The sequence below is a fragment of the Molossus molossus genome, unplaced genomic scaffold (assembly GCF_014108415.1).
Source record: "Molossus molossus isolate mMolMol1 unplaced genomic scaffold, mMolMol1.p scaffold_m16_p_15, whole genome shotgun sequence".
NCBI classification, from domain to species: Eukaryota; Metazoa; Chordata; class Mammalia; order Chiroptera; family Molossidae; genus Molossus; species Molossus molossus.
In genome coordinates this window covers 14,045,838-14,067,645 of record NW_023425350.1, presented here as the reverse complement: position 1 = coordinate 14,067,645, position 21,808 = coordinate 14,045,838, and the positions used below count along the sequence as shown (strand labels likewise).

The 21,808-nt window shown below is 50.6% G+C and overlaps 1 protein-coding gene across 5 annotated transcripts; it reads right to left on the bottom strand.

The window, feature by feature from the left end:
• Positions 1–6,552: 6,552 nt before the first annotated feature.
• Positions 6,553–19,329, bottom strand: MFSD2B (major facilitator superfamily domain containing 2B). 5 transcript variants are annotated; one of them, XM_036263082.1, is made up of 14 exons: positions 19,225–19,329; positions 15,644–15,775; positions 14,191–14,315; positions 13,484–13,607; positions 13,082–13,160; positions 12,874–13,004; positions 10,895–10,985; positions 10,660–10,781; positions 10,141–10,224; positions 9,784–9,864; positions 9,452–9,561; positions 8,955–9,092; positions 8,429–8,605; positions 6,553–7,341 (listed from the first exon to the last, which is right to left on the bottom strand). In XM_036263082.1, the coding sequence occupies exons 1-14, from the start codon at positions 19,309–19,311 to the stop codon at positions 7,317–7,319; spliced, it is 1,506 nt and encodes a 501-aa protein (XP_036118975.1). In that variant the 5' UTR covers positions 19,312–19,329; the 3' UTR covers positions 6,553–7,316. The 5 variants fall into 5 exon arrangements, with proteins under 5 accessions (XP_036118975.1, XP_036118973.1, XP_036118972.1 ...); XM_036263080.1 differs by lacking the exon at positions 6,553–7,341 and having other exon boundaries at positions 7,380–8,605; positions 10,895–10,963; positions 13,082–13,191; XM_036263079.1 differs by lacking the exon at positions 6,553–7,341 and having other exon boundaries at positions 7,380–8,605; positions 10,660–10,803; positions 10,887–10,985.
• Positions 19,330–21,808: the final 2,479 nt, after the last annotated feature.

Sequence of the window (21,808 nt, the reverse complement as noted above, 5' to 3'; positions counted from 1 at the left end):
TAACAATTTGTAGATTCTTTTGGAATTTCTTTGTAGGCAATCATATCATTTACAAATAATGACAGTTTTATTTCTTTTCTCATTCTTATACTGTTATCTTACTATACTGGCTATATCCCCTGAAAAAGTCTTGAATCAAAGTAGAGATAGTGGGTATCCTTACCTTAATTTCTAATTTTATTAAGAATGATGTTTGCACCCGGCCAGTTTGGCTCAGTGAATTGAGCATCATTCCATGCACTGAGAGGTCCCAGTTTGATTCCCAGTAAGGGCACATGTCTGGGTTGCGGGCTCAATCCCCGGTAGGGGGCGTGCAGGAGGCAGCCGATCCATGTTTCTCACATCAGTGTTTCTCTCTCTCCCTTCCTCTCTATGAAAATAAAAATAAAAATCATGCCTGACTGGTGTGGCTCACTGGTTGAGCATTGACCCATGCATGAAGAGGTCACCAATTCAATTCCCAGTCAGGGCATATGCCCAGGTTGTGGGCCTGATCCCCAGTGGGGGGCATGCAGGAGGCAGCCAATCCGTGTTCTCTTTCATCCATGTTTCTGTCTCTCTCTCTTTCTCTCTAAAAATCAATGAAGAAAAAAAAAAAAAACAACTTTTTTTTTTTTTTTTTTTTTTAAAAGAATGATGTTTGCTATAGGTTTTTAGTAGATATCCTTTCTCAGGTTTAAAATTTTTCTATTCTATAAGTGCCTATATTATTGAATGATGTTAGTTTTTTTTTATCCTTACCCGAGGACATTTTTCCATTTTTTGTTCAGATAGAGTGGGAGGGAGAGGGAGAGAGAGAAATATCGACATGAAAGGGACACAACGAGTGGCTGCCACCCGCACAACCCAACCAGGGCTGGGGACAAACTGCAACCGAGGTACGTGCCCTTAGCGGGAACTTAACCCGGGTCTCTCTGGACCGCAGGCCGACGCTCTAACCGCTGAGCCAAACCAGCCAGGGCAAATGATGTTAGATTTTTATCACATTGTTATTTCTGTATCAAGATATTATATTTTTCCTCCTTTAATATGTTCATGTGGTAAATCTTGATAGAGTTTTCTAATGTTAAATAAACTGCATTCTTGGAATAAACCCAATATGTTCATGATGTACTTCTTTTTTAGACATTGCCTTACTCAGTTTACTAATATTTTGTTTAGGATTCTTGCTTTTATGTTCATGAGCAAGATTAGCCTGTAAATTTCTTTCTTTTTTTTTTTTTACTGTGCTTGTCTGGTTTTGGTATCAGGTTTGTTTGGGCCTGGTAGAATGAGTTCCAGAGTGTGTCTTTTTCCACTCCCTGGAAGAGTTCTCGTAAGATAGGAATGATCCTTGATTGTAGTTTGATAGAACTTGGTAAAAAGCATTGGGATCTGGTGTTTTCTTTGTGGGAATGTTTTAAAATAGTGCTGCATTCCTCTAATATTTATGAGACCATGTAGGATTTCTGTATATTTGCACCCACACAGTTCTACAGGCAGTTTTGTTATAATGCTTGTTTTGAAAAAACAAATTGTCCCAATACAAGCACTATATCAGGGAACAATGAGAGCATACCATGCGTTTCCTTTGCTTATGCACCGGTTTTGTCCTTAAAACACGAGGCAAACACAGAAACCAGTGCCCAGCTGGACTCAGGCCACAGCAGTCCACACACACACGTCTCAAACATCAGCAAGCAGCCTTGTCAGTTCACAGGCGGCGTCGCCAACTTTCTGTTCAACGTCAAAACTTCTACCATATGATAATAACCTACACGCTGCAACCATCTCTTTCTGCTGCTTAACCAACCCTCAGTGCGTATGGGGATGGGTGGTGGTGTGAAACTCAGAAGACACATTTTTTGTTTTGGTGACTGGATAAATGCTAATATAATTTACCAAAAGTGCAGGAAGCAGAACAAGTGAGGGGAGATGGAGATGAGTTCCACTTTGGACATAGGACATTTCAGCCGCCTGAACGACCTCAGGTGGGCACCTCTTAGCTCTGTGGATCTGAAGGTCAGCAGATTGCTTGGGCTAGAAACTGAGTGGTATATATAGATGGTGATGGTCAGTGATCACATGGCCCTGGGAAGCCTGAGACCACTGCAGAGCAGCAAATTAAAAGACAGGAGAGGAGACTTCTGGTCAAGATGGTGTGTAGGTAAATGCGGTATCGTGTCCTCCCACAACCACATCAAAGTTACAACTAAACTACAGAACAACCATCATTCAAAACCGCCTGAAATCAAGCTGAATGGAAGTCCTACAACTACAGAATTAAAGCAGCCACATCGAGACTGGTAGGAGAGGCGGAGTTGTGATAAGCTGGTCCCACACATGTGGCGGATAAAAATCAGGAGGGACACCGCGGCTGGGAAGGTCCTCCCTGAGGACTGAGGGGTCCCCGTCCCACACCAGGCACCCCGCTCAGGGTCCCAGTGCCAGGAAGAGAATCCCCATCACTTCTGGCTGGAAAAATCAGTGGGTACTGAGGCTCAGGGAGGCTGAGGTGGCTGGAGCCCCAGGCAGCTCCTTAAAGGGCCCACGCAGGGACTTATCGGACTCTCTCCCTCTAAGCTTGGAGGGGAGGCAGCTCGAGGGGCACCAGAGACATACAGGGAAGAACTGAGCTGTTTGGCACCGGAGCGAGGGCTGGAGAGGGGGCTTTCTCCGGGACAGACGTGCTGTCAGAAGTCTTTGTTCCTTTGGTGAGCCCTTCCCTGGGGTGGCAGATAGACACCATATCTGGGACTCCAGCGACCTGGCTCACACTGGTAGCCCCGCCCTGGTGACTCCCTGAGGCCCCGCCCCACCCAACTTTCAGACCCACCCAAGCTGGTGCCAGTTGCTTAACCATAGGATTGGCCTGTCTTGGATCCTGCTTCAGGCTTTCCTAAATTCTTTCAAACGAGCAGCATCTGGTCTCAGCTAGCCCCATACCTCTCGTTAAGTAAGACACTGAAACAAACACAGGGAGGCAGCCAAAATGAGGAGACAAAGGAACAGGTCCTAGGTGAAAGAACAGAACAAAACCCCAGGGAAAGAACTAAGTGAAATCGAGATAAGCAACCTAACAGAGGCTGAGTTCAAAACACTGCTTATAAGGATGCTCAGTGAACTTAGTGAGACCTCAGTGAACTTAGTGAGGGCCTCACGAGCATAAAAAAGGACCAGTCAGAAATGAAGGAGGCACTAACTGAAATAAAGAATAATTTACACAGATTCAATAGTAGAGTAGGTAAAGCCAAGAAACAAACCATCAATTTGGAATATAAGGAAGCAAAAAACACCCAATCAGAACAGCAAAAAGAAAAAAGAATCCAAAAAAATGAGGATAGTGTAAGGAGCCTCTGGGACAACTTCAAGCGTGCCAACATTTGCATCTTGGGGGTGCCAGAAGGAGAAGAGAGAGAACAAGAAATCAAAAACCTATTTGAAACAATAATGGCAGAAAACTTCCCTAACTTGGTGAAAGAAACAGACATATACATCCAGGAAGCACAGAGAGTCCCCAACAAGATGAACCCCAAGAGGCCCACACCAAGATACATCATCATCAAAATGCAAAAGGTTCAAGACAATCTTAAAAGCAGCAAGAGAAAAGCAGTTAGTTACCTACAAGGGAGTTCCCATTAGATGTCAGCTGATTTCTCAAAAGAAACTTTGCAGACCAGAAGGGAGTGGCAAGAAATATTCAGAGTGATGAAAAGCAAGAACCTACAACCAAGATTACTCTATCCTGCAAAGCTGTCATTTAGAATCGATGGCCACATAAAGACTTTCCCAGACAAGGAAAAACTAAAGGAGTTCATCACCACCAAACCATTATTATATGAAATGTTGAAGGGTCTTCTTGAACAAAAAGATAAAAAATATGAACAAACAAAATGGCAATGAATACATAGCTATCAACAATTGAATCTACAAACAAAATGAACAGGCAGAACAGAAACATTCTCATAGATACAGAGAACATTTTGTTGGTTGCTAGAAGGGAGGGGGGATGGAGGAATGGGTGAAAAAGATGAAGGGATTAAGAAGTACAAATTGGTTGCTAGACTGACAGACCTCAAAGGGAAGGGGGTTTGGGGGATAGGAAGAAATTAACCAAAGAACTTATATGCGTATATGCAAAACCAATGGACACAGACATCAGTGTGGGGGAAGGCAGAGGGGGGTGGGAGTGGGGAGGAGAGAAAAAATGAGGAACATCTGTAATACATTCAACAATAAAGATAAAAAAAAAAAGACGGGGGTGGGGTGGGGTGGGGTGGGGTGGTCATGCAAGCCAAGGGAGGAGTTTTGAAAAGAGTTGAAAGGAGAGGTCAGCATTAATGAGTATCAGTCGTTGAAGGTTTCCTCGGTTAGGTACTATCTCATTTAATTCTTACCGCCATCCTGAGGTGTAGGTGATAGTGTAAATATTTGTTCCAAAACAAAAAAAAAACATGGAGACTCAGATTTATTCACTAAGTGAACTAATCACACATGTAAAAGATGAAAGCAGCATACAGACTCCTATCCCCCTTTCTCCAATGCTGGAGTCCCCCTGCCAGGCCGCACTGTCTCCTCGGTGGAAAGGCAGAGACAGGTGTACCTGTAATGGGTAACGAGGGAATGGCAGGTGAGGACGAGGAGACCGCGCTGTGGTGGCTGGGGCTTACGGGGGGAGTAATGCAGATTATTTGGAGAGGAGAAAGCTAAGGGAACAGGAAAGGCTGTTTTGTTTTAGGATGAGGGCAATATGAACACCGGTTCATTCAGCAAACAATTCGCATTGAACAGTGAAAGTCACAGTCCCCGCCCTCATAGACCTTACATTTTAATGGTCAAGCAATAAACCACTGACAAGCATACTTGTATGTGGAGGGAGATCCTACCAACTGCAAACAGCAGGCAGAGCGTAGAGAGCTGGCGGAGGAGCAGGGTTTGGTCGTGAACCAACAGAGAAGCAAGAAAGGCTTCTCGGAGGAGGTGATGGTCTAGCAGCCACCTGATCTCGAGGCCATTGTAGGGACTCAGTAGGTGGGATCTAAGTCAGAGGCAGGGTTGCTGGCAATTGAGAGTTTTGAGCAAGTGAAAGGCATGATCTGGATGTAGGTGGAGAAGGAAAAAGTAGTGGCGAGGAAAGGGGCCAGGAGAGGTCCCTTCCTCTGAAACAAGAGGACAGGCTCTGAGGGGGTCAGAGAGGGACGAGGACATGGGAGCTCAGCGGGCCAGCGAGCCGAAGGTCCGAGAGCAGAGTGGTGGGAATTAGAGTGGGACTGGAGCAGAGGTGGAGGTGGGGATGCTGGCGATTTGCTTCAGAAGAGGTGATACCAAGGTCCAGGGTCCACCCTTCCCTAAACAAATGTTTCAAGCGCTGGCTCTCTCCACAAGCTTTGGAGTCAGGCTGACTTAGGTTCAAGACCATTTTCACCACCAACTGACCTTAGGCTTTCTAAGCCTGTTTCCTCAGGTGAAGATGAGGATGAATGTACCTGCTTCCGAGAGTGGCTGTGAGGAAGAAATGGTGGGATACCTTTTAGGCAGCCCGTGATGGCCCCTATCCCTGAGATCCAACCCCTGACCCCCAGAGCTGGCCCCCTGCTGCTGTCTGTACTGGGCAGATAGCTCTGCTCCGTGAGACTGCACCCCTGGGAAATGTAGGTGACGTGAAATCTGGCACAAACATTTGATTCTACCTGCATTGCCCAGGTTTCCAAAGCATGTGTCTTATCGGGTGTGGTCTCCACATGGCCAGCGTGATCTTCCAGTGTTATGAAACTGCTCTGTGTGTGTGTCTGCCTGTGTGTACCCATGTACACCAGGGGGTGGGCGGAGCTTCCTGTGGGTCCCTTCCTGAATCAGAGGGCAATGCAGGGAAGCCGAGCCCAGCTCTTTCTCTGGTGCCCTGTGACCTTAAGGATCAGATACCCATGGCAGTGTCACAAGGGCCTGAGAGTTCAGGCCTCGAAAGACCAGTCCCAGTCTGAACTCTCACTGAGGTCAGTTCCGCTCAGGCCACAGTGTTTGTGGAGGAAGCAAGAGGCTTCATCTCTGAGGAGCATCTGCTCACTGCGGTCTGGGCTCTGGTGGCTTTAGGGGTCTCGCACTGAAGAGGTTGCCAAAGGCCCAAAGAAGAAGTGGAAGGGAGCCTGGCCCTGCGCCGTGAGCTCAGGAGAGCTGACCCCATGGAGGGGACAGAGCTGGGGGCTGGGAAGACATGCAGGGGCGAGTCTGCTCCTCCTGGTCTCCCCCCTAGGTGCCTGGACTTCTGGAGGAGTTGCTGGGGCATCAGGGTTCCCACGGGTTCCCAGCCCCTCCATAAGTCCAGCCCACAGAGCCATGTCCTGCTCCCTGGGCTACCCCAGGGTCTCAACTTTTGTCTCTTCCACAGGAAAGAGGGAGCCTGCCCCCACGTGGCATCTCCGGTCTGAGGAAACGCAGAGTCAGGGGTACATGGCTGAGGGGACACAGCCAGGCTCAGTGACGTCGGGCACCCTCCCTTCCCCTCTTTGGGGCGCGAGTTTCCCAGGAGGCTGGATGACGAGGGCTGGTATCATCACATTTTACCGACTCAATAGAAGATAAACCCTTTAATGTGTCTTTTGAAAAAAATAAACCTCAGTGGGTCTTTGTTCCCCAAAGATATGGCCTCTAGAAAACTGTGGTTTCTGTCTTTTTATAAGATAAAAGTTCAGAAAAATATTTCCACAAAAATAACTGCTGTTCATAAAAATGACCGATCTTTGGTGGCTCCATATCAGTCTGTGTCCACTCTGGAAACAGTGTCATCGGCCTCTGACAGAGGGGAAGGCTTGACAGACGCTCACCCCACGGCCGTCCCCGTCTGCTCTCGCCAGGTCTGCTGGCCTCACTGCATCTGTCCGAGCGTCTCCCAACTGAAATCCCCAGCATGTCCCTTTGTCCCCGCTCTGCCCATTCGTGTGGAGTCTGTCTGTCTCTCTCTGTCCACTGGAGCATCAGGAGGAACAAGAGGTCTGCCTGGGTGTCCTGGCAGGTTGCTGGCCAGGTGTTCCCGCGGGAGCCTGCAGGCCAGACCAGCGGGGCTCCTTCCTTCAGGACAAGCTGCTGTGGGATGCTCTCCAGGGCAAACGTTGCCCGGAGCTGGGTAGGCGGGCACAGGTTTATCTGAAATGGTCTGTGGTCAACAGGTAAGAAATGACAGGTGGAACCCAGGCCAGTCCCTTCTGGAGAGGTCACTGAAGACTCCATATCCCAGGGAAAAGTCATGTGTAAACTGCGAAGTGGGGGTTCTAACGGCTGAGAAGAAAGGGGGGCTTCAAGCCCTCAGTCCCCGCTGTTCCGGCTCCCAGAAGCCTCAAACTTCACGCGAGGCTGTAGCTGGTCCTCCTGTGGGAAAGGAAAGAAGCCAAAGAGGATGAGGGAGGGTGTGCTCTCCGTCCTGCACAGACCCCCGTGGAAGTGTCAGTGGCTTTCCTTGTCCTAGCAGCTCCTCCCCTTCACCACCCTGTGAATAAAGCCACAAGCCTGTCTCCCGGTCCCATCAAGCAGCTCCCCACCCGTCTCCCTGAGTGCAACGCAGTGTGGAGTCTGAGACCAGCCACCCTGAGCAGCGAGGGACCAAGGACGAGGCATCTCCTGCCTGCCCTGCATGGTCCTCTCTGTGTGCGTGCTCGGATTTTGTAAGTGCATGAGCATCTGCAGAAGCAACACGTGCCGGTGAAAGGTGGCAGGGCCATGTTGACACTGCAGCAACCTGCTCAGCGTGGGTGCTGTGCTGGGCTCTTAACACATAACAGTGAATAAACACAGCTCCAGCCTGCAAGGGCCCACCGTCTACTGGGAAAGCCAGACAGTGAGCAGGTGTCCCTGCGGTGGATCAGTGCCCTGGAAGGGGGAGGGCAAGGTTCAGAGAGCTCTCAGCACAGCCCGTGGGGGGAAGAGTGGAAGAAGGTCCCCGATTTGGCTCCCAGGTTGAGGATGGTGAAGCCGACTGGGACAAGAAGACGAATTCCACTTGGGGCTCATTGAGACTGCCTGCCATGGTTGTGGGACATCAGGTGGAGATGTCCAAGGGAGAGCCAGGTGTGCAGATCCGGAACTTGAAGGAAGTATGCGGGGTGGGGGGGAGGAGAATAGCTATAGGAGCAGCGAGCTCATTCGGTGCTCGAGGTCAAGCAGGTAGATGAGGTGCCTGGGATTATGGACGCGAAAGGAATGAACGATGGAGCCTCCCACACACCACCCGACTGGCACGGAAGGAGGGAGGCTGAGCAGCAGTGACCAGGGTGGCAGAAGAAAACTGAGAAGATGGCATCACTGGAGCTGAGGAAAGCGTCTCCCAGGGCAGAGCTGTTCAGTGCTGTAGATGCCACCGGGAGACTGAGACGGCTTGGCTTTACATCAGCACACATCCAGGTGCCTCCCTGGCTGTTGGTAGACCTACTGTGTGTACCCGTGTGCATGGGGTGCCCACCTCCGAAGGCTCAGCCGGCGAGAGGTGTCCTGGCTTGGCACCTTAAGAGCGGGACCAACCATGAGGATGCAAAGACCAGTGAGGATCATGCAGGTGGGCACGGCTCCGATGAGGACCTTCAGGGTCACCACCACCTGCTCTGCCTGCTTGCAGGCTCCTGCCTCATAGCCCGCAAACCTGGAGAAACAGTCCCACGCATCCAGCTCAGACCCTCCAAGCCTGGCCTCCTGGCCCCCAGATCCCCACCTCCACACCACCCTGAAGCTTGGTTTCCTTTCTTGGCCAGATCAGCCTAACCATGGTGGGAGGGCGTGTTGCAGGAACAGGCTGATCAGGGGGAGCTCGGAGAGAACTGAGAACGCGGGAGCTGAGGCTCCAGAAGGGGTATGACCCTCAAGAAAGGCTTTTCAGTCACACTCTCCAAAGAGCAGAGCTGGGTCCCCTGGCTGGCTGGGGTGGGGGACTCTGCCCCTTTCCCACCCCGCTGGTCTTAGTGCCTCTGTCACAGCCCAACTCTGGAACTCACTCCAGACTGAGCGTGGAGATGCCCAGGGCACCTGCGCCCGACAGCTTGGTGAAGAAGACATAGGATGAGTAGAAGATGGTCTCCATGCCGTGCTGGTGCTGCAGCTGGAAGTCATCTACCACATCTGGAAGCATGGACCTGGGGAGGGGCTGCAGGGTTATCCTTTTATCCCCTTGACAGCCACAGCCTGCAAGCTCTCCGGAGACAGAGGCCGTCAGAGTCATCCCAGGGTCCTCGCTGCCCAGGACCAGGACTGGCCCACAGAGAGCCAGCCGATGTGTGTGCTTGTATGCCATCCCCACCTCCACACCCCACACCCCCGCTGCCCATTCCTGCTGTCTGGTGCTCCTTTAGGAGGGTTCCCAGCACAGAGCTGGTGGGAGGAGGGGGCTTCCCAGCACAGGCTGGGCACGGGCCTAGGACAAAGGGTTGGAGGAGGGCAGACCCATGAGGAAGGACATGAAGCTCCCGCATTCCCTTCCCCTTGCCCAGCCTACCAGGGCAGCAACAAGGACACAGCAATGCTCACGCCAGATACAAAGGCCACGACGTAGGCCACAGGTGCTGTGGGCACAGCAGCCAACAGGATTGCAAAAGGCACCATCATCTGGGGAGACAGACACAGCAGCTGCTCCCTCTACCTGCCCCCACTTCCATTCTTTTTCCAGCACATACTCACTGGTCTTTACTAGCAACCCCATGCCTGGTCCTGTGCTGGGCACTGAAGACACAAGCGAGTACAGATCTGCCTGGCCGCCCCCCAGGAGGCTCAGGCTCCAAGGTCACCTCCCCCCACCCAACTCCAAGCCTTGCCTCCTGCCTCACTCACACAGATCCCGAAGGCTGACGTCCTCTTCCCAAATCGCTGAAGAACCCACTCCCACAGCGGGGTGCTCAGTACAGCTGAGACCTGTAAGCAGACAGAACCATCACAGCCCGGCGAGCTGCCAGCGCCTCTGCCTGGGTTCTGTTCTCAAAGCCCTGGCTTTTGGTGGAACCGGTGGCTATGGACTTCATGGCCCTAGTCCCAGTTCCACCCTCTGCTGGAATGCAGGTGACTAAGGCCACAGCTGATCCAGAATGTTGAACTCCAGAACTCTGGCCACACACGTCACGTCAAGGACCACACATGTCCCTAACTCAGGCTCCCGCGTAACCTTGACTCTGTCACCCCAGGTCTCCTCACCAGGATGGTTAGCACCAGGCTCTGCACGTGGTCATGTAGCCGGGAGGCATGTGTACAGAACAGGACCAGGTAGCTCTGCTCCACCTGAGGAGGTTGACAGGAAGTGGGTGTGTACAGGGAATGGCAGGGTCTCAGAAGTCAAGAGCAAGGCCTAGGTCTCAATTCTGGCTCCCTTCTGGGACCTGGAGCTCTGGTTGCTGCCACCATTGCACAGTCCCTGCCCCTAACAAAGGAGGCTTATCCCTAACACAGGTATAAACACCATTCCTGGTCCACTCTCCCCCTTGCCCAGCTAAGATTGGGTGGACTTTACCACCCAGGCACTTCTCCTGGTGTCTGGGCTCTAATCCTCCTCGATCCCACAAGCTTTATCTAGATCACTGTCCTCCCAGCACCAGCCACTGGTCTCTCCCTATTGCAACTCCAGCCTAACAGGCAGGGGATGAGAGACTGAACCAAATCTCACAAGCTCGGTGTGGCTGGAGCCACGCCAGCGGGGACCGGCCTGGCCTGAGGTACCTGAACAGCTGCTGAGATGAACAGGAAGGAGATGACCAGCTTCAGGTAGGGTGGGTGCCGGACAGTGAGGGCCAGCCCAGCCAGGAAGCTCGTGTCCTGGCTAGAGACTGGGGCAGAGGGATCTGCAACACAGGAAGGTGACATCTTGACTTGGCAGAGTTCCAAACCAAAACCCATGCCCAAGAGAAGCCCTGCCCCAGCTTTTGCTTCCCACATTCTGCCTGCACCTCTGTACCTGGTGGCTCCTTCACCCCCAGGCGGAGCAAACCACTGCACACAGGATAAGTCACAGCAACCACAGCGGCTGCAATGGAGTACAGACAAGTCTGTGGAACAGGACAGAACTGGGGTGGGGGTGATGTCTCCAACAGGTGGAGGTGAGGACACCTAGGGGCAGGGCAGGAGGACCTCCTGATGGGAGCAGGGGGACCCTCAGCCCAAGTGCAAGGATGCTGGGTACTCCTCCTAAACAGCCAGCAGGAGAGGGAGAGCTAAGGGCTGGGAGGTCCTCCTGCTGACCCTTTGCCTCCTGCATGCATCCATGCCACCAGGGGTCTGAGGGTCTGGGTCTTCTCCCCACTACCTCCTTCCTCTCTCTCCCCCACTGCGTTCCTCCCCCTCTCATTTTTAAAACAAGCATGCATTGTTGCTGATTCTGTATGCTAGACCCTGAGGTCGCAGTGATGAATAAGTGACCCCTGTGCACCCACAGTGAGGGGCTTAGAGTGTAGGAGGAAGACAGATCCATGAGTACAAGTTACATTGTGATGCACCATGACCCAGATAACTGTCAAAAAAAGAGACATTGCCACCTATCATTCAGGCAAAAAGTACATATAAAGATATGCACAGGAGTCACCCAATTCCCGACAGAGGCTGCCTCTGGGGAAGGGAGGAAAGAGGTGGGCAGGCTTCCCCCGTGTGGTCCGGCACAGTTGAACAGGCCTTGCATTCACATTCAGAAGGACCCTGCCCTTGGAGGTTAATGCTCTGCAGTTGCTGTCTTGAGGTTTTTGTTTTTGTTTGCTTGAGGACCTTTTTTTTTTTTTTTTTTTTTTGCATTTATCTTCAAATAGAACAGGAGGGAGAAAGGGAGGAAGAGAGAGAGAGAAACATTGATGTGAGAGACACATCAACTGGTTGCCACCCACACAACCCAACGGGAGCCAGGGACAAACTGCAACCAAGGTACGTGCCCTTAGTGGGAACCGAATCCAGGGCTCTCTGGTTCCCGGGCGATGCTCTAACTACTGAGCCAAATCGGCCAGCGCTGCCTTGAGATTTTTGACGATTTTATCTATGAACGTGTGTTTTGTAAAATATTTTTTTTATCCTCACCGGAGGATATTTTTTGATATTTTGTTCAGATAGAATGGGGGGTGGGGGAGAGACAGAGAGAAACATCGACGTGAAAGGGACACATCGAGTGGTTGCCACCCGCACGACCCAACCAGGGCTGGGGACAAACTGCAACCCAGGTACGTGCCCTTAGCGGGAACCGAACCCTGGTCTCTCTAGACCACAGGCCGACGCTCTAACTGCTGAGCCAAACCGGCCAGGGCTGTCTTGAGATTTTTGATGATTTTATTCTATGAACGCGTGTTTTGTAAGTAAAGTCCATGGGATAACAGAGCTGGAGCTACCAAGAGGCACCTGAATGAATGCTTTGAGCTCTCGGGGGTGGGTTCTGAGCTCCTCCCCATCTCAAGGCCACTGCCACCCTCACCCCGACCGGTGAAGGGGAGGGGCTGGCAGAGGCTCAGGCCAGGGCAGGGCAGTGAATGCAGAAAGAGTTTTGTCCTAAAACGTGGACAGGATTTAGTTCTCGGTTGGACTGAGAGAGAGGGAGGAGTAGAGGATGACTCCTGGGTTCTGGGAGGCAGTGATGTCACTTGTTTACGGGGACAATCATGAAATGGGTGGCTGAAGTGGATGCAGGCCCCAGGGGCTGCAGAGGGACCTGCTCTGAAGGAGGTGGCCTGGCTGCAGGCTTAGCTTCTCCTTTCACTGGGGGTGGGAGGTGGCCCAGGAGGGGCTTCACCCAGAGCTCTGCAAGGACACCACGCCCTCCCGCTACCCTTCCCCCACCCTTCTCGCGGGTCTGCCTCCTCCCTCCGGAGGGACCGCAGCCGGTGTCGTGTGTTAGAAGGCGCCCAGGAGGAGGAGGAGCGGGTCTAGCGAGGACGCGGAGGGGTAGCCCGCATGGGCACTCACAGCGTTGGGGGAGACAGCGACCGGCCCTGGGAACTCGGCCTCCTCGCACCTGTGGGGACTGTGGGCACCAGACACGATGAGTCCGTGGACCGTGGCTCCCATGAGCGTCCCCGCCATCTCCATGGTCATCCCTGGGACACAGGGAGTGCTAAGGTGACCAAGCTGGTGGCCCAGCAGCGCCACGCTCCACCCCCCATCCTGCACTCACGGTAGGCGGTGATGGTGTCCCGCTCCCTGGGGCTGGGGGTCAACAGCATGGTGAGCGCTGTGTAGGGCACCTGGAAAAACTGGGGCGCAGGGGGAGCTTAGATGGCCCCCCTCCGCCCAGACCGCCAAAGTGGACCGCCTGTCCCAGCCAGGTCCCGCGCCAGGCGGGCACGTCCCTACAGAGTTCTTCAGGCCGGGGGTCAAGGGCTGAGGGGCAGGAGGGGGCACCCAGCCCAGAGCCCAGTGGGCGAGAGGAGCTACAGGCAGATGGCCAGGCACTGGGGAGCAGGTGCCAGCAGTGGGCCCCTGACAACTACCCCTGGACACACTCACTTCAGAGTGGTCACTGGCCAGCAAGGGGGTTCCAGGGGTCTAGGGCCAGGAAGGGGTGCCACCTGCTTACCGTGGCCAGAGCCTGGAATAGGCAGTAGAAGGTCATGTACCAAAGGCCTCGGAGATTGGTGAAGGGGGGCAGGAACCACAGGAAGAAGTAAGCCAAGGCGATGAAGGGCGTGCAGCCCAGCACCCTGTGGAAGCGCAGCGGGGGCAGAACACCCTCAGCATCGGGGCTGGGGCCACAAAGGATGGCTTGGAGCAATGCCACCCCTCTGGGCATACTCCCTCTGCCCCTGCACAAGCCCTGGGCTGGGGCTTTCAGGGTGCAAGCCATGGGGAGGGGCTGATGGGACATGGAGGTAGCCAGGAAAGAGGGCTGCGACTCTGGCTAAGACCCTTGGGTGCTAGGTGGTGCCATTCCCCCTATCAACCACTCTGGAGTACAAGGGTCGTACTTACTCTGCAAGACATTCCATGGCCTCCAGCCCACCCTGGCTCACTCAGACCTCTGGGCCAGGCCTGGGCATCTTGGAGGCTTTATCTAGCCCTGAGCCATCTGGTGAGTGAAAGTCCCCAGGACTGTCTCTGAACTCCTGTATGACTTAGTCTGACCCCGCCTTGTACTGTCACCTACTGTCTAGTCCTGTCACCTGCTGCCCAGTCTTGTCCTCTAACCATCCACAGGGTTTTCTACTAAAAAGCAGGGCCATGACAACCATAGTGACCTTAGGCTATGGGTAGGTGCCAGACCTTAAGGACCATAGGGCTGCTCACCAGGGCATGAGTCGTCCAGACCCTGTCCTCCTGCTTCTGCTGATGAAGAACCCAGCCACGGGGTCAGCAGCTGCCCCAGACACCTTTCCTCCAAACATGACAAGAGACACCTGGGCAGCAGGGATCTGAAACAGACAGGAGAGGAGATAGCCAAGGACTGGCAGAGTCAGAGAGGGTGTCCAGGCCTGCCCACCCACCAGGAGAGAGAGCTAGGAACCTTGCTGAGGCCAGAGGCAGAGTTAAAGGTCTATTCAGCCTCCTCCCCAAGACACTAATACAGAGGCTCTCAGGGCCCATCTGTGCTAGTGAAGAAAGGGGCGTGGAGGGAGCCGAAGCCACACACTGGCGCATTTCCATTGTTATGCATGCCAAGTCACTTCTGGAAGGGACCTCCTCTGAGGTGGCTCAGTGAAAGAAGGGTGCACCTAGGCTGACAGTCATAGGTAGACATTTGTCTCACAATAAAAATGCTGTATTGATTTTTCTGGTTACATATATAATACACTCACTATAAAAACATTCAAACAATATAGAAAAATACTGAGCAAAGCTCATCTGAAATCCCACCATCTGAGACAACTGCCAGAAGCATTTTGATGATCATCCTTTCATAAATTTATGTATTTTTGCAATTTATAATAGTATATAAATGCAACCATACCAGTGTCATTTTAAAAAATCAGCCCGGCGGTGTGGCTTAGTGGATTGAACGTTGTCCCATGCACTGAGAGGTCCCAGTTCGATACCAGGTAGGGGCACGTGCCCAGGTTTCAGACTCAATCCCCAGTAGGGGGAGTGCAAGAGGTAGCCGATACATGTTTCTCTCTCCCATAGATGTTTCTACCTCTCTCTCCCTTCCTCTCTAAAAGATCAATAAAAATATGTTTAAAAAAATAAAAAATAAAATAAAAATCAGAAATACCTTATTAAAAATTTTTTTTCTTTGCTTACTCTCTATCCTCCACCATTCCCTCCTATAACCAACATTAAGAGCTTGGTGTAATTTTCTCCATGCTTATTTTAAATCAGGTACTGAAACATACACACATATACTCATGCACATACATCTATGGGGCATGTCTTTGTTTTGCTAAAAATGGGATCATGTCAAATACTCTTCTCTAAAACTAACTTTTGACAGTGTGTCATGGAAATCCCTCCAAATCAACTGGTATAGATCTAACTCATTCTTTAAATGGCTGCATAATTGTCCATTATATGGAGATAGTACAAGTTATTACCCAACTGCTTCTATATTATTGGGCATTCACATTGTTTCCCATTTTCTACTACTAACAGCCTGCAGTAAACATTCTTGAGTAGGTTTCCCTCAATAGCATTTGGTTTTTGTCAGGTTTAGGTCAAAAGTGCTATGTCAAGGATGGTGGGGGTGGAAGGACCAGACATGGAGGAAGATGAGAATAGGGGGCCCTGGGCTGCTGCCCTCACTCACCTGTGCCACATCTAGCAAGAACAGCTGCAGGTAAAAGGCTGTGGCGCTGGAGGCCACCTGGTTGGGGACCCCGCCAATGCCATAGCAAACCTTCGTACAGAATGAGAGGCGACCACGACTGGCTCTCCTGTCCTGGTGGAGACACAAGAGCTAAGCCCCACCTTCACAGAAACACACACACCCGTGACTTCCATAAACATCCTGAGGTCCCTATGTGGTTTTGTTTTTGTTTTTGTTTTTTATCCTCACCCAAGGACATTTTTGCGTAAAGCAAGAGGGAGAGAGAGAGAGAGAGAGAGAAACATCGATGTGAGAGAGACACATCGACTGGTTTCCACCCACACGACCCCAAGGGGGGCCAGCGACAAACTGCAGCTGAGATACGTGCCCTTAGTGGAAACTGAACCCAGGTCTCTATGGACCGCAGGCCGACGCTCTAACTGCTGAGCCAAACTGGCCAGGGTGTGAGATCCCTATGTCTTAAGGGCTTTTCCTGCAACCTCTCAGTCCTAATTTGCCCCAAATTAACTTAAAAGGAAGTGAGATAGAAAAGAAAAAAAAAAAATCCTAAAACATGACCTCTAAACTTTTCCAGGGGGAAGTTCTTCCTTGTGTTTCCCCCTCAGTGCTTCTTGCTTCAGCATTTTATTTTCTGAGTCAGCAAGCAGGAGTGAACTGGGGGTCAAGAGACCCCCAACTTTGCCACCATCTCCCTGTGTGACCTTGCATAAACCACTTTCCCTCTCTAAGCCTTATTTGTCAAATGGAAAAGTCCTTCCAACTTCACAGAGTTGTTTTGATGAGCAGATGAGGTGATGGTTCCAAGAGCTGAATGCTGAATGTTCAGGACTTTCGCAGCCATTGTTGAATGACTAGCAGCCTGAAATCAGCCATGGCGAGGGTATTTACACTATTGAAATCAGCAAACATTACAAATCACAGCTTTTTTTTTTTTTTTCCTGGAGAGACTTTACCAGCCCATCACTGAAATTAAGTAATATTTATGATCCCAATGTGTGTGTGTGTGTGTGTGTATGTGTGTATCTCACAGGCCCTAAGCTATGCAGCTGACTTCAGACTTATATATTCTGCTGACTACTCACAGCCCTATGTGGTTGCTAACAGGCATTTTGGCTTAGCATGGTCAAACACACAGCTTCTGATTTCCATCCCATCGTTTCAACCAACTCCTAACCCTGTTGTCCCCATTGCATTAAATGACCCCAGTGTCCACTCAGCAGCTCAGGCTGTGGACCCAGGAGTCAACCCTCAATCCCCCTTTCCCAACTCCCCTGTTTATCAGTGAGAGCCTCCTAAGTGGCTCCCATGCTTCTGCTCTCGGTTCCTACTACCCACTCTCCACCCAGCAGCCAAAGTGATCTTTTTATAACATAGTCAGATTGTGTCTCTTTTCTGCTTAAAATCCTCCAACAGCTTGCCAGTATACTTTGTTGAGTTTTTTTAATCCTCACCCAAGGATATTTTCCCATTTATCTTCAGATAGAGTAAGAGGGAGGGAGAGATGGAGAGAGAGAGAGAGAAACATTGATGTGAAAGAGACACATCAATTGGTTGTTTCCTGCATGACCCCGACCAGGGCTGGAGATGAACCTCAACTGAGGTACATGCCCTTGGCTGGAATCAAACCCACGACTCATTGGTCCACGGGCCGACGCTCTACCGCTAAGCCAAACTGGCCAGGGCTTGCCAGTATACTTTGAATAAAACTCCAAGTCCTCACCATACAGCCTACAAGAGCCCACCCAATCTGCTTTTATTCTCATTCCCACCTCAGATAGCTCTCCTCAACCATGGTAACTTCAGTCCTATTCCTCAACATAACCATGCCTGTTGCTGCCTCAGGGCCTTAGCACTTCCTGTTCCTTCTGTCTGGAAGGCTCTTCCTCCAGGTTCTTGCAGAGCTGACTCCTTGTCATTCAAGACTAAGCCTAAATGCCATCAGAGAGGACTTCCCTGGCCTCCCAAGTCTCTTTTCCAGTTTTACTTACTACCTGATATCTTCTTACTTATTTCCTGCCTCTCTTCATCAGAATATAAGTTCTCAGAGAGCATGACCTACTCACCACCATGTCCACAGTACCTAGAACAATGCTTGCCATATAGCAGATGCTCAGTATATATTTATTGAAGGAATAAATGCCACAAGGACACTGCATAAAGTGCCATTTCTCTGAAAGATGCTGGGAATTCTTTCTGGTCCTTTTCTTGTGGATGGGCGGGGGAGTGCAGAAGACTATAGCTTCGCCCACTTTGGTATCTTGCAGGACACCCGATGGGGCCCTTTTGAAGGGAAGGTCTTTCCAGATAAGAGTTTATCATATCCTTTGCACACTCTTTCTACCCACAGAAGAAAACCACACATGATTCAGGATGTGGTCTCCTTTTCTGACATTGTGTGAACATTATTTCAACTTCCAGAAAACTTTAACCATAGGCAGAATCCACCATGATAGCTCTCCTGCCCCACCCCATAGTCGGATTCTTATTTCTCCCTAAATATGCCCAGCAAGTTACTGGCACGTAAAAGGCACTTGAAAGATGGGGGGAAAAGTTCCAGCTGAAACTAGGTCATGATATGATCTTAGAATCTTGGCAATTTTATATACTTTAATCATAAGCCCTTCACAGTTGGCTGAGCACAAGTTTTAGCATTAAACACACTTGGACTCCAATTCTGCGTCTGCCATTTCTGGCTGTGTGACCAGGGCAAGTTACCTCACGTGGCTGCTTCAGTTTCCTTGTGTTAACTGGAGATAATACAACCTCATAGGGTTGTTACGAGAATTGAATGCTGGCACTTCATTGGCAATGCTATTTTTCCCTCTTGCCATTAATCCCACCCTGCATTTCTAAATGTCATTGGAAATGAGAGTCCTCGGAGAGCCTCTTTATGGAATTTCTCTCTTGGAGGCCACAATCCTTTGCTCAGAGGTGCCTGATGGGAGGATATGAAGTTGAGGTGGTGGCGAAGTGAAGCCACAGACCGCGGATGCTTCGCTTGGAGCCTAGGTGGATTTGCATTCAGCAGACACCAGCTCCAACACAACCATCCGTGTGGCATGAGTCCCCCCCCCCCCCCCGTCACCCCTGGGTTCCCACCTGCCCTCTACCCTCACCCTGGGGGCTGGGGGCCGGAAAGGACATCTCTGAGGCCAGGGTTTGAGAAGGTGGCTGTCACACCACCTGCCCGGGGACTGGGGAAGAAAGGCTGCCTCCTGGAGCGGCTGCAGGATCTAGCTGTGGGGTTCAGGAGCTCTCTGGGGACACCTGCAGTGTGGTGGACGAGAGCCCGGACTGGGAGCCAGCAGAGCAGAGCGCGGCTCTGGTCCTGCCCGACGAGTTGACCGAACCCGGCGTCACTCAGTTGCCCAGGACTCAGTTTCCAATGCTATTCTCTTCGGGGCTCCGCCGGGTTCTCAAGTGTCAAACCCCACCAGGGGGAGATCGTGGTGAGGGCCCTGCAGAGCTGCCCCTGGCTGGACAGATGCCCTCCAGGCCCCCGCGCCCCCTCTCCGCCCGGCGACCCCCAGCTCCCCTGCCTCCCCTCGCTTGGCGCTCACCGAGCCGGGCTCCCGGGCGTGCGCTTCCGGCTGGGGCGCGGGCTCCTCAACTGCAGGGGCCGGGGACCCTCCAGGGGACGCAGCCATCTCGCACAGCTGCGTCTGCGACAGTGGCCCTGGTGTTATCGTGGGCAGGGAGGGCGGCTCGGGCGGAGCGGGCGCGGCGCGGGTGGCCAGCCCCCAGGCGCACGACAAACCGGGAAGCTGCGCAGGTTTCTTTCCCCAAAGGGAAACCCCCCGAGCTCAGACTCGCGGGGGGACGGTCGGCAAGTCTCAGGGGACCGTTTTGGGGCGGTCTGCATGGGACTGAGAACCAGAGGCGGTTCACGCTAAACCCTCCTGCTAAACCTCACTGGTGAAAGGCAACAAATACGTTTATCTGAAAAACGAAGCAATAGTATTGATTTGTGGAGATTAAGAATGTGGCTGAATAGGTTTCCAAGCTGCTAAATTTGCTACTGGAGGCCTGCAATGTACATTTCCCAGCCTCATACAGAACACGGTGTGGCCCTAACTGCGTTCTGGCGGGTGAATGCGAGCAGGCTGGTGTATGCAATTTCCCAGAAAGGTCCTTAGTACGAAGGGGTCACATCATATACGAGAACTAGTGAAAATGTATCATTGACCTAAGTGTAAAGGCTAAAACTACAAGTTTTGGAAGAAAACGGGAGCAAATCTTCGTAAGTGTGGGTTACACAATTGTTATTTATTAATTTTAAAATTCTCATCTAAGGATATGTTTAGAGAGGGGAAGAGAGAGGAAGAGAGAAAGAAACATGGATGTGAGAGAAATGTTGGTTGCCTCCCACAGGCGCCCGCCCTGACAGGAGAGGGAACCCAATGGGAGAGCAAACCTGAAACCTACCTATGTATCCTGACCAGGAATCCAACCTGCAACCTTTTGGTGTAAGTGAGGATGCTCCAAACAACTGAGTCGCTTAGCCAGGGTCACAGTTGATTTTTAGCTAGGACACCACAGGCACAAATTGCTCTATATCTAAATGAAAATCTTCGGGGTGCAAGCCATCCAGTGAGTAAGTGAAAAGACAACCCACAGAATAGAATATGTGCAAATCATAAGGAGTTGTATTGGAATATATAAAGAGCTCTTACAACTCAATAACAAGACAAATAACCCAATTTAGAAATGGACAAAAGACTTCAATAGCTATTTCTCCAAAGATAGACGTGAAAAGGTGCTCATGTCATAAGAAGAACACACAACTTCGAGATGCCACTCCGGGTGGATGGCTATACTTAAAAGAACAGACAATAAGAAGTGATGGGGAGGATGTGGAGAAATCACACAAGGCTGCTGGTGAGTATGTAAAGTAGGGCAGGCAATTTGGAAAACTGGCCATTCTTCAAAAAGTTAAAAGTAGAATTAGCATATGACCCAGCAATTCCACTCCTACGTATATACCTTAGAAAAATGAAATCATGGTCACACAACAACTTGAACAAAAATGTTCACAGCAACATTATTTATGAGACCCAAAAAGTAGAAACAACCCAAACGTCCATCCATCCGTTGATGGATAAGTAAATGTAGTAGGTATTTCCATACAACGGACTATTATTCAACAATAAAAAGGACATGGATAAAACTTGAAAATATTAAACGAAAAAACACTAGTCACCAAAGACCACATGTTGTATAATTCCATTTACCTGAAATGTCCAGAATAGGTCTATAGATTACAGCTTTGTGGTTGCCTAGAACTGAGGGTGGAGAATGAATGCTAATGGATATGGAGTTTCTTTTAGAGGGGATGACACCATTCTAAAGTTAGATTGAGGTGATTGCTGCACATCCTGTGAATATACTAAAATATGTGAACGGGCGAATTATAAGGCATGTGAGTTATATTGCAATAAAGCTGTTTTTGTTGTTTTCTTTTTTTAAGGGCAGGAGTATGCTTCTTCCTACTGGATGAAATGTGATCTTGAGATCTAGAGTTACACACTGAGACTGGCAGTCTAACCTATGGTCCTAAAGTATACACTACTTAGTCCCAAAGCAAGTTATTCATTCTATTTTCTACACCTCAATTCTTTTTTTTAAATTGAGGTATAATTGACAACATTATATTAGTTTTAGGTGTACAACATGATTCAGTGTTTGTATATATTGTGAAATATGCTTCTTTACTTTACAAAATGGGTACCTTCTGTTTCCTTGATTGTAGCCCTATAAACAGTGGAAGGATAGTTAGATAAGGCATGTGCTAAATATTTAACTTTTTTTTTCTTCCATTTTTTTTTGTTCAGATAGAGTGGGAGGGAGAGAAAGAGAGAGAAACATTGACATAAAAGGGACACATACAGCTGTTGCCACCCGCACGAGCCAGCTGGGGCTGGGAACAAACTGCAACCGAGGTACGTGCCCTTAGTGGGAACTGAACCCGGGTCTCTCTGGACTGTGGGCCGAAGCTCTAACTGCTGAACCAAACTGTCCAGGGCCTAAATATTTAAATATAAACTCAAGCTGAAGTTTCATTGGATAATCATTTTTTTTTTTTTTTTATATCCTCACCTGAGGACATTTTTCCATTTTTTGTTCAGGTAGAGTAGGAGGGGGAGA

Excerpts from the sequence above, each read along its gene's own strand:
- MFSD2B (XM_036263079.1), bottom strand. The coding sequence starts at position 19,311 with ATGGCTGCGTCCCCTGGAGGGTCCCCGGCCCCTGCAGTTGAGGAGCCC. Across the intron at positions 10,986-12,873 it reads TCGCTGTCTCCCCCAACGCT|ACTTGTCTGTACTCCATTGC; the intron begins GTGAGTGCCCAT and ends CCTGTTCCACAG. Across the intron at positions 9,562-9,783 it reads CGTCAGCCTTCGGGATCTGT|ATGATGGTGCCTTTTGCAAT; the intron begins GTGAGTGAGGCA and ends CTGTCTCCCCAG.